Below are 25350 nucleotides of genomic sequence, written 5' to 3' on the forward strand. Positions count from 1 at the left end.
ACGACAAAACTGTATAAAATATATATTAAATAGATGGCGACAAGCCTTCAAGAAAAGGGAAGCCCACTGTCTCCGAAAATCATAAAATAACTCGGAAAATGCGGCTACGATATTTGGTCAAAAATACCAAGTTTGCATTACAATTGTTATACGGTTTTAATACAGGGTTTTTTATTATTATTACCGGTTAATATTTTGCGATGTGAATATCCTACTGAGCCACTTTTTCTGTGGGGCCAACCACGATCACAAAAAAAAAACTGGCTCTCCCATAGAAAACATCGCCATCTAGCTGACCGGCCAAAATACATATATGAAATACGAGTGATTCGGTGTGATCTACATTTTATCTCGCAAAATATTGCCAGTATTTAAAAAAAACATTCTGTATACACATCGAGGAACGGTCGACCCAAGCCAATCCCTACTACGATCTATTTACATTATCTACTGCATAGGGCAGCATAAAAAATCGTGGTGTTTTGGAATTGGTGGTGCGGGTGATGGGGCGGAAATGGTTTGGCCACGCCTTTAATCTCTAGTTCATTGACAATACTCTCTAAAATGATCTTAGAGAGTTATCTAATTTGTTGTTTAGATATATTGTTATATATTCTTATTGATAAGATAGCTCCTATTCACTTCGCCATATTTGCAAATTATAGCCCTGCATTTCTTTTTTTACTGCAGCTACACTAAGGAAATAGATGTAAAATTTAGGCAAATAAGTAAGTACCAACGACAATAAAACAATACAAAAAATAGGTATATTAAAATTCAATGTATTTTAAAATTTAGGATAATGTATAAGCTACACTAAGGAAATAGATACAAGATTTAGGCAAATACCAAAGATAACAAAAAATATATATATAAAAATTTAGGACAATGTATATTGTATACTTACGACGAAGTGGGAAAAAGGGTAGAAAGCGGAACAATAGGTTCTGATTGGAACCAGAATTACCTACCGCCAGATAAGTAAAAAGAGAATTTTTTAAGAGAGGGCTAAAACAACAGTGTAATTTTCTTCTTGATTTTTTATTACTCGTTTTAGTTAAGGACAATGCCATGAAAACTTCATACGGAATCTAGGCTATATTTATCTAAGCGATTGGACAAGTGGCTTTTAAACAATAAGTTAGACTGATGTTACTTAGTGATGTGACACGACTTTACAAACTTAGAACTGTATAATACTGGGCACTGTGTGACATGCTCGCCTATAATTACATAATAATAATAATATTTCGGCAGAATCTAACCAAAACCTAAAAATGTTAAAGTTGGTTCGACAGAAAAAAAATCACAAAAACATGTGTAATTTTCATTTATTTTCAGTTCTTATAACGTTATCCTGCATACCATAGCAGTATAGTTTTAGCATAATAAAATATCTAGTGATATTGCCGAGAGAGCTGACACGCAAAATTTTTAACACAAGTAGGTATAGAGTAATTATTGAGATAAAAGGTAAACCCACGCGATGGGCGATGGCCGTTGCTTCCGTCGCAAATGCGGCGCGCTAAAATGTTAACCCCTTCTAATTTCCTGGCTTCCCGCCCCCTCTTAAACACATTAGCTAAGAAATTGAGTTATTTTTACCATTTTCGAATCGATGCCCCAAAGAAAAATTTAAATAGAATATTTAGCTACTGTGGTGTCCACCTAACGATTATAACAAAAATCATGTACAAAAAATCGGACAAGTGAGAGTTGGACTCGCCCGCCGAGGGTTCCGTACTTTTTAGTATTTATTGTTATAGCGGCAACAGAAATACATCATCTGTGAAAACAACTGTCTAGCTATCACGGTTCATGAAATACATGAGATACAGCCTGGTGACAGACATCAGAGTCTTAGTAATAGGGTCCCGTTTTACCCATTCGGTACGGAACCCTAAAAACGACGCACGTCGTAGCAAAAATCTAAGTCCGCATTATTGCTATGGTCAGCGTCGTCTACATTTTTATGCATTATCATAGGTAGTAAAGTAACTTACCTTCTTAGTATGGTATGCCTAATTAATTGTAAGAGGTATCTACTTAGCCGTCCTAACATACCAACGCAGCCACGGTCGCGCGTCTCTATGTATAACGAAAACAAAATAAAACTTATCTGCTCTCTATTGAATATGCGAAGCCGCACTGAGCAAAAGGTCGAGAACCTCTGCGACAATGCATGGGAGTCTTCCACGGCTCAACTGCGTCAGACAAACCCTGCACTAACACATTAACCGCAGAAAAACGCCTTTACGTTATACAGACCAATTTTAGCACAGACGGAATCTGCATCGGCTAAATGACGCCCTTGAATTCGCAAAAAATAAACAAATATCAATGACCTCGACACATATGATAGGCACGATGACGAGAGTAGGTCTATTCAAAGCCAGTTAGATTAGGGCAACTATTTAAATGTGTAGTACGCCTTTTGTGAATGCGGTATCTAGAACTAGATTCACCGGCTAGGTTGATTTGTCGGTGACGTCACCTTCGTCTGAGCCGGTGGTGGGCCCCAATTCGACGTCAGCTAGTGCGCGACCCACAAATCTACAGACACAATAAAATTTCGGCAACATACGGCGCGAAACGACCGAGGTCAATGAACCTGTTGTATTTAAACACGCACAATGTACCTTATCGCGAATACAGTAGAGTACTTACGTATAGCGGCGAGCGGAGTTATTTATAGATTTATAGAAAAATTGTAAGTTATGATTAGCATTAAGTATAGTCATTATTTACTGAAGTATTTGTAGTTGAAATTTTTTACATACTGGATACTTATAGCTTATAGGGAGTCATTATGGGTAAGTATATTTATAGGTTAAATTTACTAAAATAAAACGTTACTTACTTGATGTGACATGCAATACAATCCATAGACGAATATTTATAATTTCTCTATAAAATTATAATACAACCTCACCTGACATTAGTAAACACGTCACAGACATCAGTAAGTATTGATGGCATGTAACGTTTTTGGTTATACCTATATTATCTTTGAATACGACACAATTATGGAAATAAAAATATTACATAATCATAATTATCCGATTGCACGGAATAATATAATATTACTTACACTCAAAACCATATATTATATTTACAAAACATGTACAAAAAAGTCAATTAGGTAAAAAAAATTAAATCGTACACTGGCTGAAACGGTTGAATGCCAAAATCCCATTGAAAGAAAAGTAGTTTACGAATCTGTCAAATTTCAAAATAGTGTTGTAATGTCCTAATTATCTCTGCAGGACGAGTACCGATTTTTTTACGAATCGACTGACTATCGGTACTATATAAATATAGGGTACCCGGTTTTTTGCTTGCAGAAGATTTTATTTAATTGAAAGTGCGCGAATGCATTTTTTCTCAAGCAAGACAGGCAGACGCCGGAAACAGAACAAGAGTTCGTTTTAACGCTGCACTTTAAACCTTTAATGCTATTGATATCAAGAAAATGTGAGAAAGGAAGTGTGTCTGTGTCCTACGGTCGCGCTGCTACATACTTCAGTCGATTTCTTTGTGAAGGAAGAGTCTGCATTCATTTTTAAGCTATTTTAAACTTTATTAATACCTCAGAGTAAGGGTGAGAGTGGCGGTGAGAGTTGGTTGAAACCTTGTCCGCATAAAGCAAAGCACCCGCAGTAGCCGCCCTACCTACCCACATAATGCGGCGGATACAGATCCAAGTTTCTTACACATACAAACGAAGTACGAAGGCCAGTTTTAAATATGTGAATGTGTCTCGCTCGGCTCGTGAACACATACGGCTTCGATGATCAGCAGGTGTAAGCGAACTAAAGCAAGGGGTTATTGCGATTAACTCTTTTATCCCTTCGTTTCCATATCAAAGAGTAATGAACCTTGTTCTTCTATTGGACGACGTCGATTAGTGACCGTGTGATTTTTGGAATTGTAGAATAGGTATGTCGACTTTGTGGTAAAACAACATTGTTATTTCAACCAATACTTAGGTAATTTAGTTTAAAGTTTAAGCTTATTAAACTTTGTTTTCACAAAATTATTGTATTTAATTTAAAAGTTTCTTTCGCATCTATAATATTAATATGAATAGTACATAATTGTATTCAAGTCGGTACATACAATCATAAAATGAAACTTAAATAGGTAATATATTAAATTAACAATTAAACTACTATTTACAGAGTATTTTTTATTATGATGTTTCAAACTAATAAGATTAAAAAAAATTGCGACACCGAAAGAACTTTCCAATTCGCAATATATTAATTATTTTGCAAGATTCTAGTTGGAATATTTAGTATAGTATTAATTAATCTTTACAAAAATAAAGTAGATAATTCAATGTTTAAGTGATTAAGCTATAAAATTTATTAAAAAAGAATTATCTACTTTCAATGTACAAAACTTCAAATAAAGTGACACAAAGAAACGGAGGTGCTAAATTTTGACCAAAGGATCTATTATAATAACAAAGGACAGTGAATCGATTACGAGTAACGAAGGTCAGAGGGTTTGCGAGTGTGCGTGTATATGCAAGTATGCAGGCGAGCTCGGTGCGGCGTCGCTGCTGCACGCCTGCACCGCGGGTTGCAACACCCTCCCCCCTTCACTCTCGGCTTCTCGCTCGCCGCCGTCTTGCCGTTGCCTGTCTCACCTCGCGGCCGGCAGCCTTGCGCGACGCGCCGCGCTCTTTCACATTCAAAATTATTCGCAACCATTGCAAAAACTCTCTGTGCAATAAAAATATCTTACTCTTGCTGCGGTCGCAAATTAGGCTTAAAACAGAGAGATTCTTTAAAACCTTAAACAAATTAAGTGCCTTTGAAACTTTGAATGCACTCCTCGTTGCATATCCCGCTCGCGTCGTTATGAGAACCCCGTATTGGCGGTCACGTTGACGTCGCGCGGTGCCGCCATATCTGTCTCGGCCACCAACTAGCAAAATTAATAGGTAATTATTTTGGTGTACAGTGTTTCCCATAGAATTATTTGTAAAGTGTTTATGTGAAATGGTGATTTGAATATTTCCGTATAATCTGCAGTGATTCTAACTGGATTCTATTTGGAAATAGTGGCGCGCGCCGGCCGGTTCTTATCGGGTGCAATGCAGTTGCACTCTCAACTTATTGCAGTTTTGCATTCAGCAAAGTTTCATGCGCGGAAAGTTTTTAGTGGTTGTCAATCGCCTCAAAAGGAGTTCTACAAGTGTTTTAAAGTGATTAATCCTTCGAAAGTGATATGTGTAGCAGTTTATAAAGAACTGTCACAGTTTACTCTGATGTGTTATTTCGGTCAATGACCGCTGGATTTCGCATCCCCGTTATTGTTTAGGGACATTGTTAAGACATTTGACATATTACCGATTTTTTGTTTTTAGGCTAAATAAAAACGTGTCACTTCACTAGAAGAATGCAATGACCCGCGCATTCGCTATTTGAAATTTACCTTCACCTGGATGGAATGAGGAGTGCACAATCCCATTGTTTCACAGTTTCATATGTTTGAACAGCATTTGTTTTTTTGTTTTTCGGACGATTAGAGAATTGTCAATTTCTTCCAAAATTACAAAAATTACAAAATAAGGTAAATATTATTATTTTCCCAAAGTTCACATTTACACAAAGTTACATGTGTCTTTGCTTACGATTTAATGTAAGTCAGCACTGCTCACTAGCGTGGCTTATTGAAATTTAGTCCAAAGACATCATCACCAGACCAGTAATAGGAAAAAAATATTTTTAAGTGTATTAATTAACTAGCCTATGTTCTCAAAAAAATAGATTTCAAGTATCCACTATTCAGTTTCAAGCTCCTCAATATTCAGAGACAAGTGTGTTGTGTGTACAAAAGTTTAATAAATGTGCAGAATGGCGGAGGGTAATGGAGAAATATCCATTGAAGAGGTTCCCGGAAAGGACTCCGACATTGGCCGAACACCAGATTACCGCAAACTAATTGACTATGGCTTAGACCCCAAGGTAAGCATTTTATTATGATTTTATTTTATATTTTAAATTTTACCAGAAACACATTAAGTAGGTACTTCGCTTAAATTTAAATAGTAATTTTATATTTTTTTTAAGGTATACCCGGTATACATTGGAATTAGTTTTTGTAATTTAATAGGGTAATAGTTAATTTATCACACTATGCATATGGTTTATTTACAATGCCACACAACTAATAAAGTTTTATCTATACCTATCAAAACAGTTACCAGTGTAAAATTAGTGGATTGCGCTTGCTTTCCACATCGGCATCCTAAGAAACAAAAAAGCAGGCTGTATGTCTGATACATAATTGGGGCCAAATATTGTTCACCTTGGCAATCATTATTCATCATACATATATTGTCTTATTGGATTTCACATTTAGTTCCTTAAACTGAAGAAGTGTACCTAATTCCAATAAGTATCTAACAAGATTTATACTTGTAGTATCCTTCCTTATTCTTGTTTTCTTATAGACTCTCTACTCTGAAATTGGAAATAGATTTTTGTAAAAAAGATAAATATTATAGCCATGGAATTATCTAGGTACTTGAAACAATGTGTTGCCACTGTTTGAAATCATAACCTAGTATTTTTTTACTTTTACATCTGCCATTGTGTTATGTGGCCATTCTAAATATGAAGAAACTATTAGATATTACTTAATTGTTTTTGCTGTTCTAAATTCAAGAGAAAATAAATAGGAACCTGTTCAATGAAATGATTTTTTTATTAGATGTTGTGTATTGCCATTTTCTGACAATATCCTAATAACCGTTTTATTTTAAAGACAAACAAAAGTAACAAGAATCCAAATGTAGTATCATTTGTATAGTAGCTTTTGTTCTGTCACAGGTTGGCAACTGTCTGAATTGTTGCACTATCTCCCTGAGGTATAAACTTTCTCTTTGATACTGGGGTTAATGTGTTGACCTCTTGCCTATCTGTTTACCTGTACAACCTCAAGATACTGAAGATTGTTATTTTAAAACAGTTGCCATGTGCTGGATGACCTGTAGAATGTTCTAGAGAAAGTAAAATATTAAGATTTTAATACCTAGTGCCCCTAGTCTGAGTGCATTTGGCATTATCATGTCTTCCTTGTCTGTGCATTGTTAGTGACAAGACAAGCAAGCCTCATGTTGGCCTTCAGTAGGCAGCAAGATCTTTAAATGCCAGCCTTTATTGTGGATGATTGAAAATTTCCACTTTACTTGTTCATTTAAAGACAACATTCCTTAAGTAGGTAGTTGTATACTTTTGCAGATTTTTTTTCCTTAGATAGGTACTTAGGGTAGGTACTGGTATGGGGGATCCGGTATGCATTTGCATTTGTCTTAGTTAATTTTAAAAAAGACGTTTGACTGGGACTAGTGAGGTATACTGTATCTTTTGAGTCCAGTCATGATTACTATCACAACCATTACATATCTACTTCACCCAAAAACCCGTCAAAATCGAAATAACCCCAACGCATATTATTACAGAAAATAATTTTTATGAGAAAAAAAAACTAGGTATCTTCGTTTTTGTCTTTTTGTAAATGTACATGTACTTAACAGGATAGAGGCGTTTTATCAACCATAATGTTTATTAACAAGAATTTCAATAGGTATCATGAGAAGCATGATGAAAGCTTTTTGAATGAATTTATGGAAAAATATACTTGTTCATGCTCTGAAATTAATTTTTGTTTCTTAACGACTCATCATTATTATATGTAACTATTCTGAGATGTAGGTACCTACTGTCTAGATGAGAAACTAGTCTCCCAATTAAGTTGTGTCGTAAAATAAACAGTTACTTATTACTTACATACTTGACTACTCCCTCGTTAGCTTCCTCAATTCCTCCATCCGTTTGAGATAAATATAGGAACATACCTATTTGAAGCTCGACATTGACATTGCTTGCGACTCAGTCATTCCCACTTTTTTAGAGGTTTTCCGTGCTTTACTAGAACTCTAGCTTAGCACTATCAAGTTTGGTAAAAACAAATAACATTATCACAATTGATTAAATTTAAAATGTAGTTTTTACTTATCAGACTTCAATTTTGCTGGGAAATTTAATGTATAGATTTTTATTGTTCAGCAATATATTTTATTGATATGGAACGTAATAAGTAGGTAAATTGTAGATTGGATCTAAGTAGAACTTAATTTGGGTGGTACCTATTATCCTATTAGCCATCTTTCTTATAAGAATTGTCTTCGCATTCACTAAAGAACAGTTCATGCATCTGTTATTATGTGGCGGCGTTATCATTGTTTTAATTGCGTATCATTGTTTTTAAATGTAATCGACGAGCGTCCACATACAAGTAAATAATATTGCTTAGTAACACATTCACTGCCAGCGACCCGCTAGGCGGGTTCTGTGTTCGTATGCGCTTTTCGCTGCAAAGCGAAAATCACTTGTTATCGGCTACGCACGTAGCGCGTAGGTATAGTCCGTGTCATCCACGATGACGCGCAGATTTGTCAAATCTAACCTTTAATGACATTACGAGTCAGGGCACGCGTCTTCGTGAATGACACAATCTATAAGCTCTCGCTGGCAGTGGAAGTGTTAATTTCTATCATTTTAATTTTCCATACTCAAGGGTTCATTTTGTATTCCAGGTAGCTGCTAAGCTCGACGACATTTATAAGACTGGAAAGCTAGCGCACGCGGAACTGGACGAGCGTGCGTTAGATGCCTTAAAAGAATTTCCATCCGACGGTGCTTTAAGTGTTCTTGGACAATTTTTAGATTCAAATCTCGAGCATGTATCTAATAAAAGTGCTTATTTATGTGGAGTCATGAAGACCTATAGGTGAGTTTTTTGTACCATAGTAAGTAGATTTATAATAAAAATGAGTAAGTACTCGTACATATAGTTAATTAATCAAAGTACATTTTCTGTCACCAATATTTAGATTTGCCGTTAATATATATACCTAGTCACCGTGTTTTTATTGAATTCCGTTAACTTTGGGGTACTTATCGGTAAGTACGTTAAAGGAAATTAAATGGCCTACAAAAAATATGTATTTTAATTTTTATTTTTTATTAAAAGTAATTAAATGTTGCATATATAGCGTTGTTGTAACGCAGGCATTACATTTAACTTAAGCAAAAAATTTAAAACTGTGACATATCAATGTCATTTCGAACACTGATCGTCCAACATAGTACTTACTCCTACGTTTATGAGCAAATGTATGAACTCTTACTAAGCACTAATCAATATGTAAACAGGCCCTAAGGCAAGTGTACACTAAGGGCCGTATCAGAAAAAAAAAACTATTGATTATCTCCGAAATGGAGTTAATTTGAATACCGGTGTCTTTGAGAAAGTTACTTAATTTAAGCTCAGGGATGCACCCTTGAAATTAACGGAAATAAAAAAAACACGGTGTATATGTGCATTCCCAAGGAATATTTTAGCAGACGTATTAAATTAACGATTATAACGATCTATTAGATGGCGCCACTTTTTGTTATTTGACAAGTTTAACACATATCAGCCAAAGAATAAGGATCAATGTCAAATGGCGTTCTAGAAGTTTTAATCACGTGTCGAAAGATGGCAGTAAATTTACTGTGGCTACAAATTTTCTTTGACAATCGACCTGTATTTCAAATTCTCTTTGGTAATATCAATACTCAAATTACAAAAAATGTGTCTGAATTATCTCAAATACTATTTTCTATGGTCTCATAAAAGGTCTGTCCTGGAAAGAAAATATTCTATGTATCTACTTCACGTAAACTAGTTACAAAAACTGAACCGGAAACTCCACTATGCACATGGTCTTGTTTGTCCTACCCCTAGAGTGTTTTTGCAAATCCTTAGGCGCGTAGGGAGTGCAGTCCCCTCTCGTCCGTTTTTATATAATTTGATGATCATATTTTGATGACAGATATCTGATATATTATTTTAGAAACCAATTTTATTAATATATTAATAGATTATAGAAAATACATCATTTACTTGTTGAGTGCCGCATTAATTCGAATTTCTACGGTAGCAAAGGCATGCGTTTGGGGCCTTAGGATGCTACTATCAATTTGCGGACTATATCTAACCGTTATAATTCTTCTTTGGATTTTATATTTGTTTAGTATTTAACTTAAGCAGTAGGGCTAAGATGGTCGGCTCTTTACCATTTGTCACCATGCCTGTCACGTTGTAACAAGTATGTAAGTGCGAAAGTGACGGGCATAGTGACAAGTGATAAAAATGGAACCATGCTTCCACCGCTGGATTACTTAACTACTACTTAACATAAGTTCAGGAAAAAACATAGTATGTAACAATTTTTGTTGGCAGCACTAAGTAAATGGAATGCCACCGTTAATCTTGTTTCTTCTAATTTTTAAACCTGGCAACTCGCTCGCTGGATAGTTTCCAACTCGTATCGCTTATCTAGGTCACAATCTAAAAAATTGATTTGTCACAATATCGCCCTGTTCGTGAAATTGCTAACTGTAGATCGTAGCGCCATCTAGTTTAATTGTGCGTAATCTAGAAAGCATCATAATATCGAGCACTTGGTCGATAGCATCAAGTAAATTGAATTCAATGTTTTTATTTCAGACCAAGTCTATAGTGTTATTGTACATTCCCTTAACCCTATGTTAGTTAAACCTAACCCAAAAAAAACTATACAATATGTGGCCCTAAAGTGTCGACTAAAATTTCACGTCCTTCAGAATTTGTATTATATTTTATTTGTAAAAAACTCTTGCGGGCTAACAGTTGACCCCAAAACGCTCACAAGATAAATAAATAATAAATATTATAGGACATTCTTACCCAGATGGTAAGCAGTCTCCGTAGCCTATGTACGCCTGTAACTCCAGCGCGTTGCCGACCCTAAACCCGCCCCCCACTCGTTGACCAACTGGCAACCTTACTCACCGGCAGGAACACAACACTATGAGTAGGGTCTAGTGTTATTTCTGTAAGGCAACTGTATGTTTTGAAATACATAGAAAACACCCATAACTCAGGAACAAATATCTGTGTTCATCACACAAATAAATACCGGGATTGGAACCCAGGACCATCGGCTTCATAGGCAGGATCACTGTTCATACGATATGGCGGATGGCCAAGGGGAGAGGGAGGGTCATACATGTGGTTAGAAATTTTGTTCTCTGGGGGACTCTTGGGGATACCATGTCTAAAATACTGTAGGTAGAAAAAAATAGGGAGATTTCTCCTTAAAATGTATGTACAAGGTGTCTTAATTTTCCCAGAATGTCAAATTAAGGCTCGGTATCTAAAGATCTGGTGATTATTTTACACCACTCAAAGGAAGGTGTCCCTAATTACAGTGGTGTAATAGGAAAAGGATTAACGTCCTTTAACGAAACGGTTGCAGTAAATTAACATCATTGAGTACCTACGCTACGGGCTAAGTAGCCGCTGCTCGGCTCGCTGTAACAAGATCATTTTGACGTTCTATTTGCCCTCATGTCGGTGTGTTTGCACCGTTCGCGAGATTAGATTACGACTGGTCATTAGCCTCTGTATTGCATGATGCAAAACTTGTTTGAGCTTTTATACGACATTTGTCGAGCCTGCAAACGACTTTGATAACGCAAACTTACGTTACGTCTCATTGCAGATTTTATTTCGTACCATATAACTACCTAATACCCATCGTAATGCTGTAAATAATTGCATAGTAATTATCAATTAATAGCGTAGACAGAGATTAGTATGGTTTTATTCATACTTTGACGTCCTTTGGCATATTTTATTCACGATTCGTGGCAGCAATGACATTTTAATTGCATGCACTAAAACGGCGCAGTTTAAAAATAAAGTTCGTGCTCGATTTACGATATGGGAGGCTCGCGACGATGCTATTGTGTTTTGCGCGGGTCACATTTCAAGTATTTCAACGTCAATTCGAAATTGCTGCGCGTAACTTGTGAATGCGTCTCGCTTTCAAGTGTGATGCTAAAACGAGAGAAATACTTTAGCATTGAAAATTAGATATACTTGTCATCCTTGAAGTAATCAGATAATAGTAATTCGCCTTTGTACATTGCCAACATTATTGTTTTTTTTATTGTATCTTTACCTGTCCCTTATGTACAATAAAGTGTTTACATACATACATAATAGTAATTTGACTGCTACATAATTAAAGGCATTAAAATACGAATATGGATTCATGAAACGAATGAGGTGAGTTTTATAAAAGGATCATCACATATTATAAGCTCTCTATGAAGTGTTCAGGAACACCATGTTACGACCGGTATTACAATATCGTTTCTATATCACGGAACTCTTGGATATGAGGGGCGTCTCCGAAATATCTTGATCGCGCATTTTACACGAAAGTTTTGCTATAGTTAGATTATTAACAATAAAACAAACTAATCTTATACATACTAAACTATCTCAATTGGACCGCTGACTTGTTTCTTGTTTTACTAAATGTTTTTAAAATTTCTACCGCTTAAGAAATGATTGACGGAAAGTAGAAAATTAGAAACTGTATTTCGCTATTCCTTTAAATACAAAGCGATTTTACAACTCTCAGCCACATTCTGTGAGGTGAATATATGAGTGTATTATACATTATACATCAACATTGAAGTGAAAAAAATGTTTTTATTTTTATTTTATATAAATCATTAATGGACTATCAGACGAAAAGTATTAAACCGATATTTTTTTCACGAAGGTTTTTCATTATACTTACCTAATAATCGCACTATAACGCAAAGGGTTGAAAAAATCCTTTCTTTATTTGTAAGGTTCCGTACCTCAAAAGTAATACGCTTTACAACTTGTAAATATTTTTTTAAATTGTGGTTTCAGACAGAAAAGCCGAGCCGGCGTACAGGGCGCGCCCGCGTTGGCACCGGCCGTCCCGGTCAAGGGGCCCGACGAAGAGAAGATCAAACACATCCTGGCCAGGACCGGGTACACTTTAGACGTGACCACAGGTGAGTTACACGGCTGACATCTTACCTTTGGGTTTAAATTAAAATATACTTTTTTAAACGAAATAATATATCCATCGACCTCGCCGTCAAGGGACGAAGATTCAAATTAGAATAAGGACTTTAAAAGCTACTGCATAACGTTTAATAAACCATTTGAAGTTCCTTTCTTGTCAAATGTTAATGCCATTCAAATAGGTTTACACTATATCTAGAGTAGGTATCTAAAATCTTAGAGCGGCTCCGGAGCTTCTCAATGAAACTCGTAAGATTTTACCAAGCTAGTTAGAACCCAGTCTACAATCTGTTAGTCGGATCCTATTTCAAGCGCCCTCTGTCGTGAGCCGTCGGCAGTTTCAACCTCCAATTATTATTGTAGACTATCGTCTGCCTCTACCAGTCAGTTGATAACAACGCCATCTGTCGTCGTCTGCGGACACCTTTTCTTGCAAGAATCTTATAGGTTCTAGATAGAGATGGGTAGTGAGTAAATACTCACGGGTAAATACTCAGTACTTACTCAAAATACCCGTATTTACTCGTTTATACCCAAATTGGTGGGAATTACATATTTAGAGTGCTGAAAGAAATTTGAAATATAGGTGTATTATTTAAGCTGCTATTGGATGAAATACTCAAAATTGTAAGAAATATATTTTTTTAGGGGGGCACTCCGTACATGTAACTGTCACCAAAAAAAAAAAATTAGAAACCACTAACGTGTTGCACATCATTAAATGGGTCTTCAAAAATAACTTGAATGTTTCTAAGAACTTTTGGAAAAATTGTATACTTTTGGAAAAAAAAACTGTTTCTAAAGGGCGAAATAATGTTTATCCCTCTATAACTTTCGAACCCAAAGCTCAAAAAAATATCGGGAGATTAGCCGTAGAATAGAGTACAAAAAAAAAACTTTAAACATCATCGGTTGAGCCATTTTTGAGTTTTCTTTAAAAAAAAGCTCTTAATAAAAGCCGTAAACATGTACTTTTGCGTGACATGCACTTATCTAGGGACATCGATAGAACTTAATTCCCATATTTTAAAAGTAAACCTTCTTATATAAAAAAAAAAATGTTAACTACGTATTATCACAAATTTACTCTCACTGATATTTAACTTTTTTTCAAAAATTAAGCAACCTATATGCTTTTTATTGCATAAATATTGTTAATATACGTTAACACTCTTCAATAACAAACAATTTAGTTCTTAAATATCACTTTTTGTATTAACAATCGTTTTTACCCACCTAGATGAGTAAATAGGGGTATTTATCGGGTGCTGTGAGTAAATACTCAATAATGAATAAATACTCAGTATTTACTCAACCCTACACATCTCTAGTTCTAGATATTCTTATTGCAAAAAATATTATATATCGCATTATTCGCATTTTACTGCAAAAACGATTTTTCTATTAATAATAATTCTTCTTATAAGATTCTTATAATACAACGATGTATTGGAAAGTTAGAAAACTATTCCAAATTGGTTCGTCGGTCTGTGTAGGTCTTTCGCAAGAATCCAATCGGAATTATTCAGAATACTATTGAGAAGTCTGTTTATACAATTTAATAAATAAAAACTATACTCTGTATATTTAGGTATTTAAATTAATGTAAACAAAATCTACTGGCTTAAGGAGCCATTTGAGGGTAAATGAAAACATTACATGATCAAATAATGTAGGTTAAAAGTCAGGTTGTTCAGTCACAGATCCAGGCGGTTTTGTATTTGGTTGGTTAACCAATAAATGTTATAACTAGCCGAAAATGTACGAATTGTTTGTTTACTTTTATTTAAATACCTAAAGATACAGAATATAGACTTTAGCTTGAAGAAGCATTGGACATTAAGGCCCTAATTCACGAGGCGTCAGTGTAAACGTATCGTAGAAACATTACGAGTACGAGACGCGTAGAGTTCTGGGCACCAATCGTCGCATCAGTGTCACGTAAGCGTAATCGTTTCATAAGTGAAATCTAATTAATTGAAATCATGTAGTCGCTGGCGTCAGATGTCTTTGGCGGATGTATCGACGGTCTTACCTTGTCGGCAGATGAATTTTTTTTATTGTTTGATTATGGCAATTTTTATGCGTGCATTACGCTACGCCTGTCGTAACGACGACAGAAATCTCATACGCTACGTTACGACGACGCTTCGTGTGCGGACTTGTTGGAAGTTATTCGTGCTCGTAGTGCTCTCGTTCTACGTGCGTATTACGATACGCTTACGCGTCTCTTACGCTTACCCGCCGTGTGTGGCGTGTGTTGAGGGCCTAATCTATGGAGTGTGGAGTTAAAAGGAAGAAAATCTCGATGTATGAAGTGTCCATCAAAAAACATTAAATAGGCGGCCCCACAATACACCGTAATAAAATGTCATAGACCTAATATTTATATAGATGTGCTATACGCTTGCGCCCGTGGAGGGACAGAATATACGCAATGTGACAAAATTAAAAACACTTTTTATAATTCCTGACAACATACCACAAACAAACTACGTAATTTGGTCGGGTTATTTGTTGCCCTTCCCCCCATTTCATCTCTGTATTATTATACCTTTATGGTTCATGTAATCCATGAGCTTACCTAGCGCCACCGGAGAGATTAGGAACTATTATTTAAATCTGAAAGCTGGTCACTTTTGCAATAGTTCTGGCATAAGAGATTTTCCTCCTTTTAATTCCACACTCCATAGCCTAATCCTGTATGTATTTGACAAAGGGATTACTGGTAGGTATTAATGTGGTTAGAAAGAGATAATATAATATTCCTTTTCATGTGATTGTCGTCGTCGATGCAAATTGCTGCGATTTTCACTATTATTAGGCTCATAAGGTTTAACTTTGCGCAAAGCTCACATGGCGTTTCTAAAAACATAGTAGAGCAATATCCCAGATACGCCAGATCTTACTTATTTTCTCATGAATAAAATGTATGGGATAATATAGTGTTAGTATGTACTTTTAATGTCTGCACACTTGCTATATTGGCCCGACGGCCATTTTTCCGGTATAAGGTGCTAAAGTTAGGTAAAAATCTTTACTTAGATTTTTATGTATGTATTAGAAAATATTGTTAAAAATGTATAATCAACATTGCCAGACCATTTCCGCCGGCGGTAACTATTACCAGACTCTTTAAAGCTGTCAAAAAATATTGTAACTTACATTCTCACTCTTGATTTTTATATATGATACTCAGGGAACTATTACTATTACATTTTGTAAGTAGCCACACCAATTGGAGGGGCTCAACCATCCCCCCGACCCACATAAAGTTTATATGTGTATTTGTGTGAAGCTTTGTGGGTCTGGGGGATGGATGATTGAGCCCCTGCAATTGGTCTGGCTACTTACAAAATGGTTTGTAATAGTTCCCTGAGTATTATATTATATATAAAAACCAAGAGTGAGAATATAAGTAAAGTTACAATATTTTTTTGACAGTTTGAAAACGTCTGCTAATAGTTATCGCCGGCGGAAATGGTCTGGCAATGATGACTATCAATTTTGTATTTGTACAGTACAGTAATGCATCAGGATACATGGTGTTAAATATAAATTCTTAGGAATAGTACACGCTACCCTGTGAGGGCATTACAATGTCTTACTTCTATACTTATACCTATGTTATATTCTGTCCATCTTATGTTAATAATACTAATATTTAATTATATAACTTACAATGTTTTCTAAAACATACATAAAAATCAGCCATGAGAATATTGAGAAAATTTAATAATATTTTTACCAACCTTTAGCACCTTGTACCGGACAAATGGCCGTCGGGCCAATATAGCAAGTATGCAGACGCAGACATTAAAAGTACATACTAACACTATATTATCCCATACATTTTATTCATGAGAAAATAAGTAAGGTCTGGCGGCTCTGGGATCTTGGACTATAGTTTCACGGATTTGTAAAATGTTTATGAAGCTGTCATTATTGTCAAATATCGTATGTAGGTATGTTTTGATAGTGTAAGACTTTATTAAAATTAAAAAAATTAAAATTAAAAATGTATCTTATATAAAAAAAATTAAGATATGTATTTGACTAACCCTGATGAAGTGCAGCTACCTATATTTCATTGTAGAAAAATATCATTTAGCTCGGCCAATAAGTTTTAATTTAACAACTTTTTACTAATTTTTTTTTTTACTTTTTTTGTTCTTAAAAATCGAGATCTTTAACTAAGACCCCCTTCGCCAAGTTCTTAAGCTAGCTTGTTGATGCTACAATAATGAATATTATCATGCATATAAGAACAGTTGACGTATGTCAGGCCAGCGCAAGTACGGCGGGCCGCCGCCCGGCTGGGAGGGCGGGACGCCGGGCGCGGGCTGCGAGGTGTTCTGCGGCAAGATCCCCAAGGACATGTACGAGGACGAGCTCATCCCGCTGTTCGAGCGCTGCGGCGCCATCTGGGACCTGCGCCTCATGATGGACCCCATGACCGGCACCAACCGCGGCTACGCCTTCGTCACCTTCACGTCGCGCGAGGCCACGCAGCGCGCCGTGCAGGAGGTAACCCCCACCCCCACCTCCTCCGGCTACACTACCTGCCCACTGTTCTATCGTGTCTCTCCGAGGGTCGTAGTCGGATCCAGGGTTATTGTCCTTTGTTTTTACGGTGCTCGGGTTACTTACGACAACGCAGGGATACTCGTGTAAAGTGCTTACGTCGCCGCTCGGCGGAAAAAAAGTAAAACGAACTTTGTTGCTAACGAGACATGGAGGCTAGTTTGATCTTTGGGTGAATAATTGCTCAATGATTAGCTTTTTAAAACGGGTCACAGGCACCTAGTTTTTAAAGGATCGCAATAAAATTTTAACGAGCTGATATTGGCACTGAGCCAGCTATAACTACCGAAGCTGGAGTTACTATAACGACCAATATTAGTCATATTAAAATACTCAAGCTATTATATAATGGAAAAAATTGGTAAATTAGGCGTTCAGTCAGAGGACTTCATTTTATAAAATATTCGCTGCGTTGTCCGTAAGAAAAAGATACCTTGGCATCACAGATTAATAAGATGCAAAATAATACCCAAAATCACTCCCTGGATCTTTCTCCTAGGTTCGATGGAACTTGGACGTTGACAGCCACTTTTAGTAATGCTTCTTACAAATATAAAAATGACAAATGTGTTCATTTCAAATTGAACTTTATTTGCTTTGTGACTATATTGCTCTCATTATGGACATGAAATGAAAACTAAATATTTTTTGGGTTTGATGGAGCACGTTTTCAAGTCTTTAAATTGTTGTTTTCTTTGTGAGTCCTAGATTTTGGACCGGAGGTTAGAGTCCACGTTCGAACGAACCTGAACTGTCGCTATTGGCATTGTATATCGCGTTTTCATTAATCGAATTTTAAACACGGAACGAGGTCAGATTTGATCATAGAAAATGCGATTGAGTGTGTAAAAATAGAGACCGGCGGAGTTGCAACGTTTGTAATGTTTTTGCAAACGTTAAATCTGACCGCCGCTCTCTAGCGCTGCTTAGCAACCGCCAGGGCCTGGCCGTGTTTTTCAATTGCGAACCGAACGCGGGCGAGTCGTCCACTCTGGCGAACCTGTGTAACCGTGACGAGATCCGGGACAGCTATGCGTAATGCAGACGCGCTCTTATACCGGTTCGATTGATTGTTCGCTTCGCCAGCACTCGGCAAGCAGTTTTAATGACACCCCCGGTCACACCTGCCCAGTGAACGGCGCAGACTGTGCGCCGACTCACTCGCACGCGAGTGAGCGGGACACCGTCGTGGCCCTCTCTGGCAGGCGTGCGCCGGCGCGGAAGTCGGTGGCATCTGCCGGCGCCTGGCCTTGAGAATTGGCGAACATTCGACCTAGATATCGCGCGGCCGATGACACCGGCCTCTCGGCAGTACATGGATGTTACCGAGCACATCTATCCGATAGCAAAACATTCAGCACATGTGTAAATGTATCGCATAATTGAAACGATCTTAATTGGTAACACCAAATTGTGTCAAAAATTAACCTCATTGATTAATCGAGATTAAACGACTATTTTAAAACTGTGATTGGTGAAATGTAAATCTGAACCAAAATTTATTCTAATTTGACATCTACTTTGCAGGTGACTCGCCGATTGTTTAAGTATAATCCTTGAAAGATAGTAAAATCACTGCACATACCGGCTTGGCGGCCTCACGTTCCTTGTATATCCTCCAATGTGCCCCCGGCTGGAAGCATCGGCCTTATCCTTATCAAATGCGAGATACATAGAAATGTGTTATAATGCGTAAAAATATGTGGGCTTATTTTATGTACGCGACGGATAATTTATCATATTTTTGTTCAGCTGGTTCCCTCTGATACTTAATTACTAGTTGGGTGATACGGCAACAGCAACAGTCACAAATGCATGTAATAAGCGTTTTTATCCTGTAAGCTATAAAGTTTACATTTGACAGTTGATTCCATTGGTTGGCAAAACAAGCTCGCATCGATATAAATTGAACCTTATTTGTTAGCTTATTAAAGTCGTTGTTTTTTAGAATTATTTTGTTGTATAGAACTAATTATGATTTTGATTTCATCTAATAATTAAGAAACAGTGGCATCCAAATTGAACGAAAGAGGTTACTACCAAAGTAGAATTAAATAATCCGTGATATAGCAAAATCAGCTCCCATATTAAAGATAGCCTTGAATAAAAATTGTCGATAGGGGGCACCAATGTAACAAAAAAGTAATTGTCTTGCGATGCCGTAATGAGTGAATAAGTTGAAATAATCAACGATGATTTTCTTGTTAATTGAAGTTTACAACATGAAGCTGGTATTGGTAGTAACTCGAGTTGTTTGAGTCTAAATTTGATTAACTCGACTATTTTTTACGAGACTCGGAGCTTAAGAGTTAAGTACCGAGAGTTTAAAACAGTAAGAGTCCAGTCTTAAAGTATAGGACTAAAAGGACTCGAGTCTTAACCAACACTGCTCGAAGCTCACGACAAAGCGGGAAAGCTAAGCAATACATTGCAAACCGTTAACAATTGGCAATTTTTAGTTCCACTTATTTTTGTGTTAGATGTAGTGCACCCGCTGGCAAGGCTGCTGGTTCGAGCCGCGCAGCTGAGGCCGCCGAGCCGGGCGTCACTTGCAAGACTACTAGTGTTCCATCTGCCAGTATTTTTGCAAGTCTCGATCATTTGCCTGTCGATTATATTCACAGACACTTGGGAGTTTTAGATTAAGCTTCTTCTATCATTGAAAGCATGTCATTAATATCCCATTGACGGCGGCCACTTGTAATCATAATTAGTAGCAAAATATTTCTAAAATATTTTTGTAACAATGGTTTGTCTTTTCGATTTTTACACGTGTTTTAAATACATGAGTTTTTTTTTAATAAAAGGTACATTCAAATATATTAATATCAACTGTTACATCCAATTAAAATACCTAGTATCGTATTAATGCGAGTGGCCGCCGCGTCTATATAATCACTGAATTGTGTAAATGTGCAATATAACACCTATAAACTGATCTAGCCTCGCTTGTCCTGAGATATCATCCCGTTCTTTACCGTGCACCTCGTTCAGTTTTAAGTTGCTTTAATTTATTTTTTGTTACCATCACACCTGTACTCGCTTTTTTTATTTTCACTTAAACGGTCCACTTCACAGGGTTAACTATTTGAATTGGCTTAAAAACGTTCTCCGACTGAGAATGTAATGTATCTCAGGCTCTCCTCTTTGCTCAGTACAACACTTTCGGCTTATCATCGTCAGTTAACTCATCACGATTGGCTCTAACCGTCATCGCACGTCGCGCGTGTACAAAATTCATCCTCATCTCCGGAGGCGACCGACCGACGGCGAACACTCGGCCCGCCCGATACCAAAATTTGACCGTTTTTCAAAATTTTTCCCTTGTTATTTTTCCCACAGCTCGATAATCACGAAATAAAACCTGGGAAGACTCTGAGAATTAAGGTTAGCGTACCGAATCTGCGACTTTTCGTCGGCAACATTCCCAAGTCTAAAGGCAAAGAGGAGATACTGGAAGAGTTTGGTAAATTAACAGGTAAAGTGTCACTCGAATGAATTAAAGAGTTATAGAGTTGGGTTGAGTGCGTGGGTCGGGGCTTGGTGTGGACCTTGGACGCTTGCCGCTTGTGCCTGCTCCCGCACGTCCTGTCCCTCCCGTCTCCAGTCTCCAGTCATTGCCCGGGCGCAGTGCCATCACTACCCGGTCATTGGCTATTCTCCTCGAATTGTTCTTGCAGCTGAATGATTATGAAATTCGAAAGGGGAAAAAGATTGGCGTTACGGTTTCCTTTAACAATCACCGTTTATTCGTGGGGAATATCCCTAAGAATCGAGATCGGGACGATTTGTTTGAGGAGTTTACTAGGCACGCACGTAAGTCCTTGTCGAATTCATAATAAGTGCTATTCAGATCTGGTTGTGGGGCGGCGGGCGCGCCGGCCGCGGCGCGCCCGCCGCCGTTTGTTCTCAGTGGCGTGGCCTGGCCGGCGGGCGCCCTGCCTGACTTCTTAAACGACTACAGCTGCTCCTGCCGACTTGATGCAATCAAATCTAAGGTGCAATGCTCGCGGTGTTCACGCGGTCTATCTTTACCGTCTCTGCTACTTTTTTAGTTGGCGACTACTTTATTTATCGGGTCACCTCGCCGGTCAGGCGGACAGGACGCACTGTGATGTACTCATTATTAACTTCACCAAATAAAATGATAAGAGATGTATGTATTATGTATTGTATGCGCAAACTGAGAACAAATTACGTTTGACGGTAGTTGCAAAAGGAGTGTTAACCCGACGATTGGCTTCCGCATCGAGAATGCTCATTTGTAATGACTGGAGAATCTTGCTGTTGTTCTCTAGAATAGTTCTTCAGTATATGTTGTCCTGGAATATCATTTGATTTGCTTAATATTCGTAGTGTTAAAGGAATGCTCCTAAAGCAGAAGGGTCGAGGGCCGCTTGTTCAGTATGAAGTGCGTAATAAATATTACCTACTCGCTTCACGTCTGTACTGACTGTGTATGTTGCAGCGGGACTCGTGGAAGTTATTATATATAGTTCGCCGGATGATAAGAAGAAAAATAGAGGATTTTGTTTTTTGGAATACGAGTCTCACAAAGCGGCGTCCCTAGCTAAACGCAGACTTGGCACTGGTAGAATAAAGGTGAGATTCATTTATCTTGATCTAGTATCAGGTAGTAACCGCACTAAGCATATACTTACGCTAACTCATCTTAAAAACTGGCGATAACAGTGACCTTTACCCATCTTACCTACTCTGTCCCATTTGTTAGTATTTTCTTATTATTGCATCTGAAAGTGCTGATAGACCTGAGCATTCAATCTAGCTGAACATCAAGGATTCGCAGTTTTTAAGCAGATTCGGCGAATTTTTCGACGAACGCTAGTATATACTACTCGCGAGAATGCTCATTAAGCCAGGTCAAGACGGGTGTAACGCTATCCATCGTATAATGTAACAGGAATTCTGCGTGTGAGACCCGTTTGGACCCGGCTTTGCAAGTGAATGCTCAAGTTGATGAGCAGCTTTATTTTATAATTGTTTTGATTTACCGTTAAACATTTTTTATTCAGGTATGGGGCTGTGATATTATAGTGGATTGGGCTGACCCACAAGAGGAACCCGATGAGCAAACTATGAGTAAAGTAAGTAAAGATAATGATTTCAATTAAATGTATTTTTGGGCTATTACATTAATTGAATGAATGATTGATTGGTTAGGTACATCATTTCTTAAGGTATTATTTCGATACGAAGTCTGGGTATGAAATTTTTCTTCAAAAATACTTAGAAATTAATACCTTATACCCTATAAAATGTTTCGTACCCAGACTTCGTATCGAAATAGATTAAATATACGCAAATTGTTAACGGAATATAAGTTAGTCAAAACGAAATCAGATTTTAATTAGTACAAAAATGTTGATACGCGCATTATGTTTATTGCCGACGGTTTTTCACCGTTACCTACTCTGTTGATTACAGTACTTTCAATAACTACACGTGTGTTTTTAAAGCATCAATAAAGCCCTTGTAGCCGGTAATTTACGGAACGATTGTTTACTCATCCTTGCAGGTGAAAGTGTTGTACGTTCGGAACCTGACGCAAGAGATAACGGAAGAGGCGCTGAAGGAGCAGTTCGAGAGGTTCGGAGCCGTAGAACGGGTTAAGAAGATCAAAGATTACGCTTTCGTACACTTCGAGGAACGAGACTGCGCGGTTAAGGTAAGCAAAATATTGAATTTATTAAAAGTTGATTTTTGACAATATAACCGCTGGCACGCGTTAATCTGTCAATATATTCGCTCAGTAATCAAATTCAATGATAATGAGAAAAAGCGATTGGATGAATGTGAAGAAGCTATTTATCAGGAGTCCTACGTTGGGCTGTCAGTTTCTATAGCTACGGTCAATCATCATGGCGTTATGTTATAATTATGGCTATAGATGAGGACCACGTTGGGTGCCAAATGTAGCGTTAACTATATCAGGCCTGTGTTCATGTTCTGGGCCCGGTAGGTACATGAAGGTAAGTACCACGTGGTCCCCATCCATTACTAGAACCAAAATGTTGTCCTATAATTATATATATATATATTTAATGTTATTTGATTTTAGTTCTAATTAATTAACTTAATAAATTATAGATTGTCAATTGTCTGAAATAAATGAATTTTAATTTAATTTAATAAGGCCACTATTTGCTCGTGTTCGCTTAAAGAAAAAACCATTTATTTCTATTTCTTAATCTAAAATTACAGTTTCTTAAACTTAGTTTTAATCTCTAATAATTACACAAAGGCGATGCAAGAGCTGGACGGCAAGGAATTCGGCGGCGCGCGGCTCGAGGTGTCGCTGGCCAAGCCGCCCTCCGACAAGAAGAAGAAAGAGGAAATATTGCGCGCGCGCGAGCGCCGCATGATGCAGATGATTCACGGCCGCGGCGGGTAAGTTGGCTCCTAGACTCCTAGGTACTACAAACGGACGAGCCGTGTCGCTGGCCTAGCCGACCTCCGGCAAGAAAAAAGATGAACTATTGCGCGCGTGCGAACGGCCGCTGCGGGTAAGTTCCCTACGCTTTCAGGCGTGGGGGCCTACCGCGTAAACCGTAATTCGCAAATTGCGGGGAGCTTTCTCTTTTACTCTCACTAAGACGTAATTAGAGTGACAGAGAACAATGCCCGCAATTGACGAACTTCGACTTTCGCTGTTATAGCTCTGTGAACACCGGATACGTGCACGTAAGCGTTATAATATACAGAGTTTCATGAGAGACGGCACCTCGCTTGCCTAACTTGTGCGTGCATGGCTCCAACATTTTAGCGCACGTACTCGTCTACGCACACGCAGCCGGTGTGTTCTGGCCTTTATACTTGAATATATATAACTAATTTACTGCGGCTGTATGCCATACACAGAAAACCGACTGATGGTTGATTTGTTATGCCCATAGGTAGGTGTAGGTACTGTATGAGATTTGCCTTTGAATTTTGATGCCTTGGGGTCATAAATTATTAAAATTGCGGACGTGGGCTTATTTTTATCTTTTTTTTTACTTTATTTGTGCACAGTGCCGGATTAAGACATTTTGGTGCCCTAAGCATTTCTAGACCATGGTGCCCCCTCATCAAGATTACATTGAATTTTCTTGGTAAATTGAGTGACGTTTATTGCCGCATTACTTCTGAGAATATAATTTTCAATCCGTTACATCATTTTATCACGGAAATTGACAGAACTGCAGTAGTAATGTTCCAAGAGTAGGTAAGGTCAAGTGTAAGCAATTTCGAAGACCGTGCTTCGCATCAGTCCGGAGGCCAAGCCAACCATGGTCCAAGTGTAAATGAAGACGTAAGACATAGGCAGTATTCCGCACAGGATTTTGCAACCTCTAGAGCTTTCCTGCGAGCTCATTCATGTGAGGGCAAAGGCCGAGCTTCAGTAGGGGCTTAGCCATTGGCCATTGGTTTTTGTCAGAACAAGTACCAATGGCCACAAATGTCTTAAATACTTACCAAATTATTGTTTACGAAAACGGGACTTAATAGGGTAAGTTTTAAAATTACCTCTTACCCGACGTTTCAAGGACGGCGTTGTCCCCATGGTCTCGGAGAAGACTGTGTAAAGTCGACATTATTATTTTGACGTTGGAGGTAATTTTAGAACTTAATCAAAAGCGAATAAGTCCCGTTTTCTTAAATAATAATGTGTCACAATTAGGCCAATACAATTAGATTTTTTCGACCTAAAAGTACGTGTAATCCGAGTTTGCTCCATTCCAGGAGGTGTGCATAAATGTTTCCTCTTTTTCAGTTTTTTTGCTTGTAAATCAAAAACGGTAC

The 25350-nt window shown here is 37.6% G+C and overlaps 1 protein-coding gene across 11 annotated transcripts in view; it reads left to right on the plus strand.

Annotated features, from left to right (window-relative positions):
• Positions 1–4539: 4539 nt before the first annotated feature.
• The window catches only part of LOC133516308 (heterogeneous nuclear ribonucleoprotein R-like), a 40844-nt gene continuing 20033 nt past the window's right edge, over positions 4540–25350 (plus strand). For 4 of the 11 annotated variants that reach the window (XM_061849170.1, XM_061849169.1, XM_061849174.1 and 1 more), the window contains exons 1-11: positions 4543–4951; positions 5378–5583; positions 5867–5978; positions 8615–8808; positions 12823–12950; positions 17249–17490; positions 20890–21025; positions 22016–22149; positions 22581–22652; positions 23084–23233; positions 23810–23955. In XM_061849170.1, coding sequence (XP_061705154.1) covers positions 5868–5978; positions 8615–8808; positions 12823–12950; positions 17249–17490; positions 20890–21025; positions 22016–22149; positions 22581–22652; positions 23084–23233; positions 23810–23955 — 1313 coding nt within the window. In that variant the 5' untranslated portion in view covers positions 4543–4951; positions 5378–5583; position 5867. Of the gene's footprint in view, positions 4952–5377; positions 5584–5866; positions 5979–8614; positions 8809–12822; positions 12951–17248; positions 17491–20889; positions 21026–21227; positions 21364–22015; positions 22150–22580; positions 22653–23083; positions 23234–23809; positions 23956–25350 lie in introns of all 11 variants that reach the window. The other 7 variants (XM_061849166.1, XM_061849172.1, XM_061849167.1 and 4 more) reach the window with 6 other exon arrangements.

This window comes from Cydia pomonella, chromosome 3 (genome assembly GCF_033807575.1).
Source record: "Cydia pomonella isolate Wapato2018A chromosome 3, ilCydPomo1, whole genome shotgun sequence".
Taxonomy (NCBI): Eukaryota; Metazoa; Arthropoda; class Insecta; order Lepidoptera; family Tortricidae; genus Cydia; species Cydia pomonella.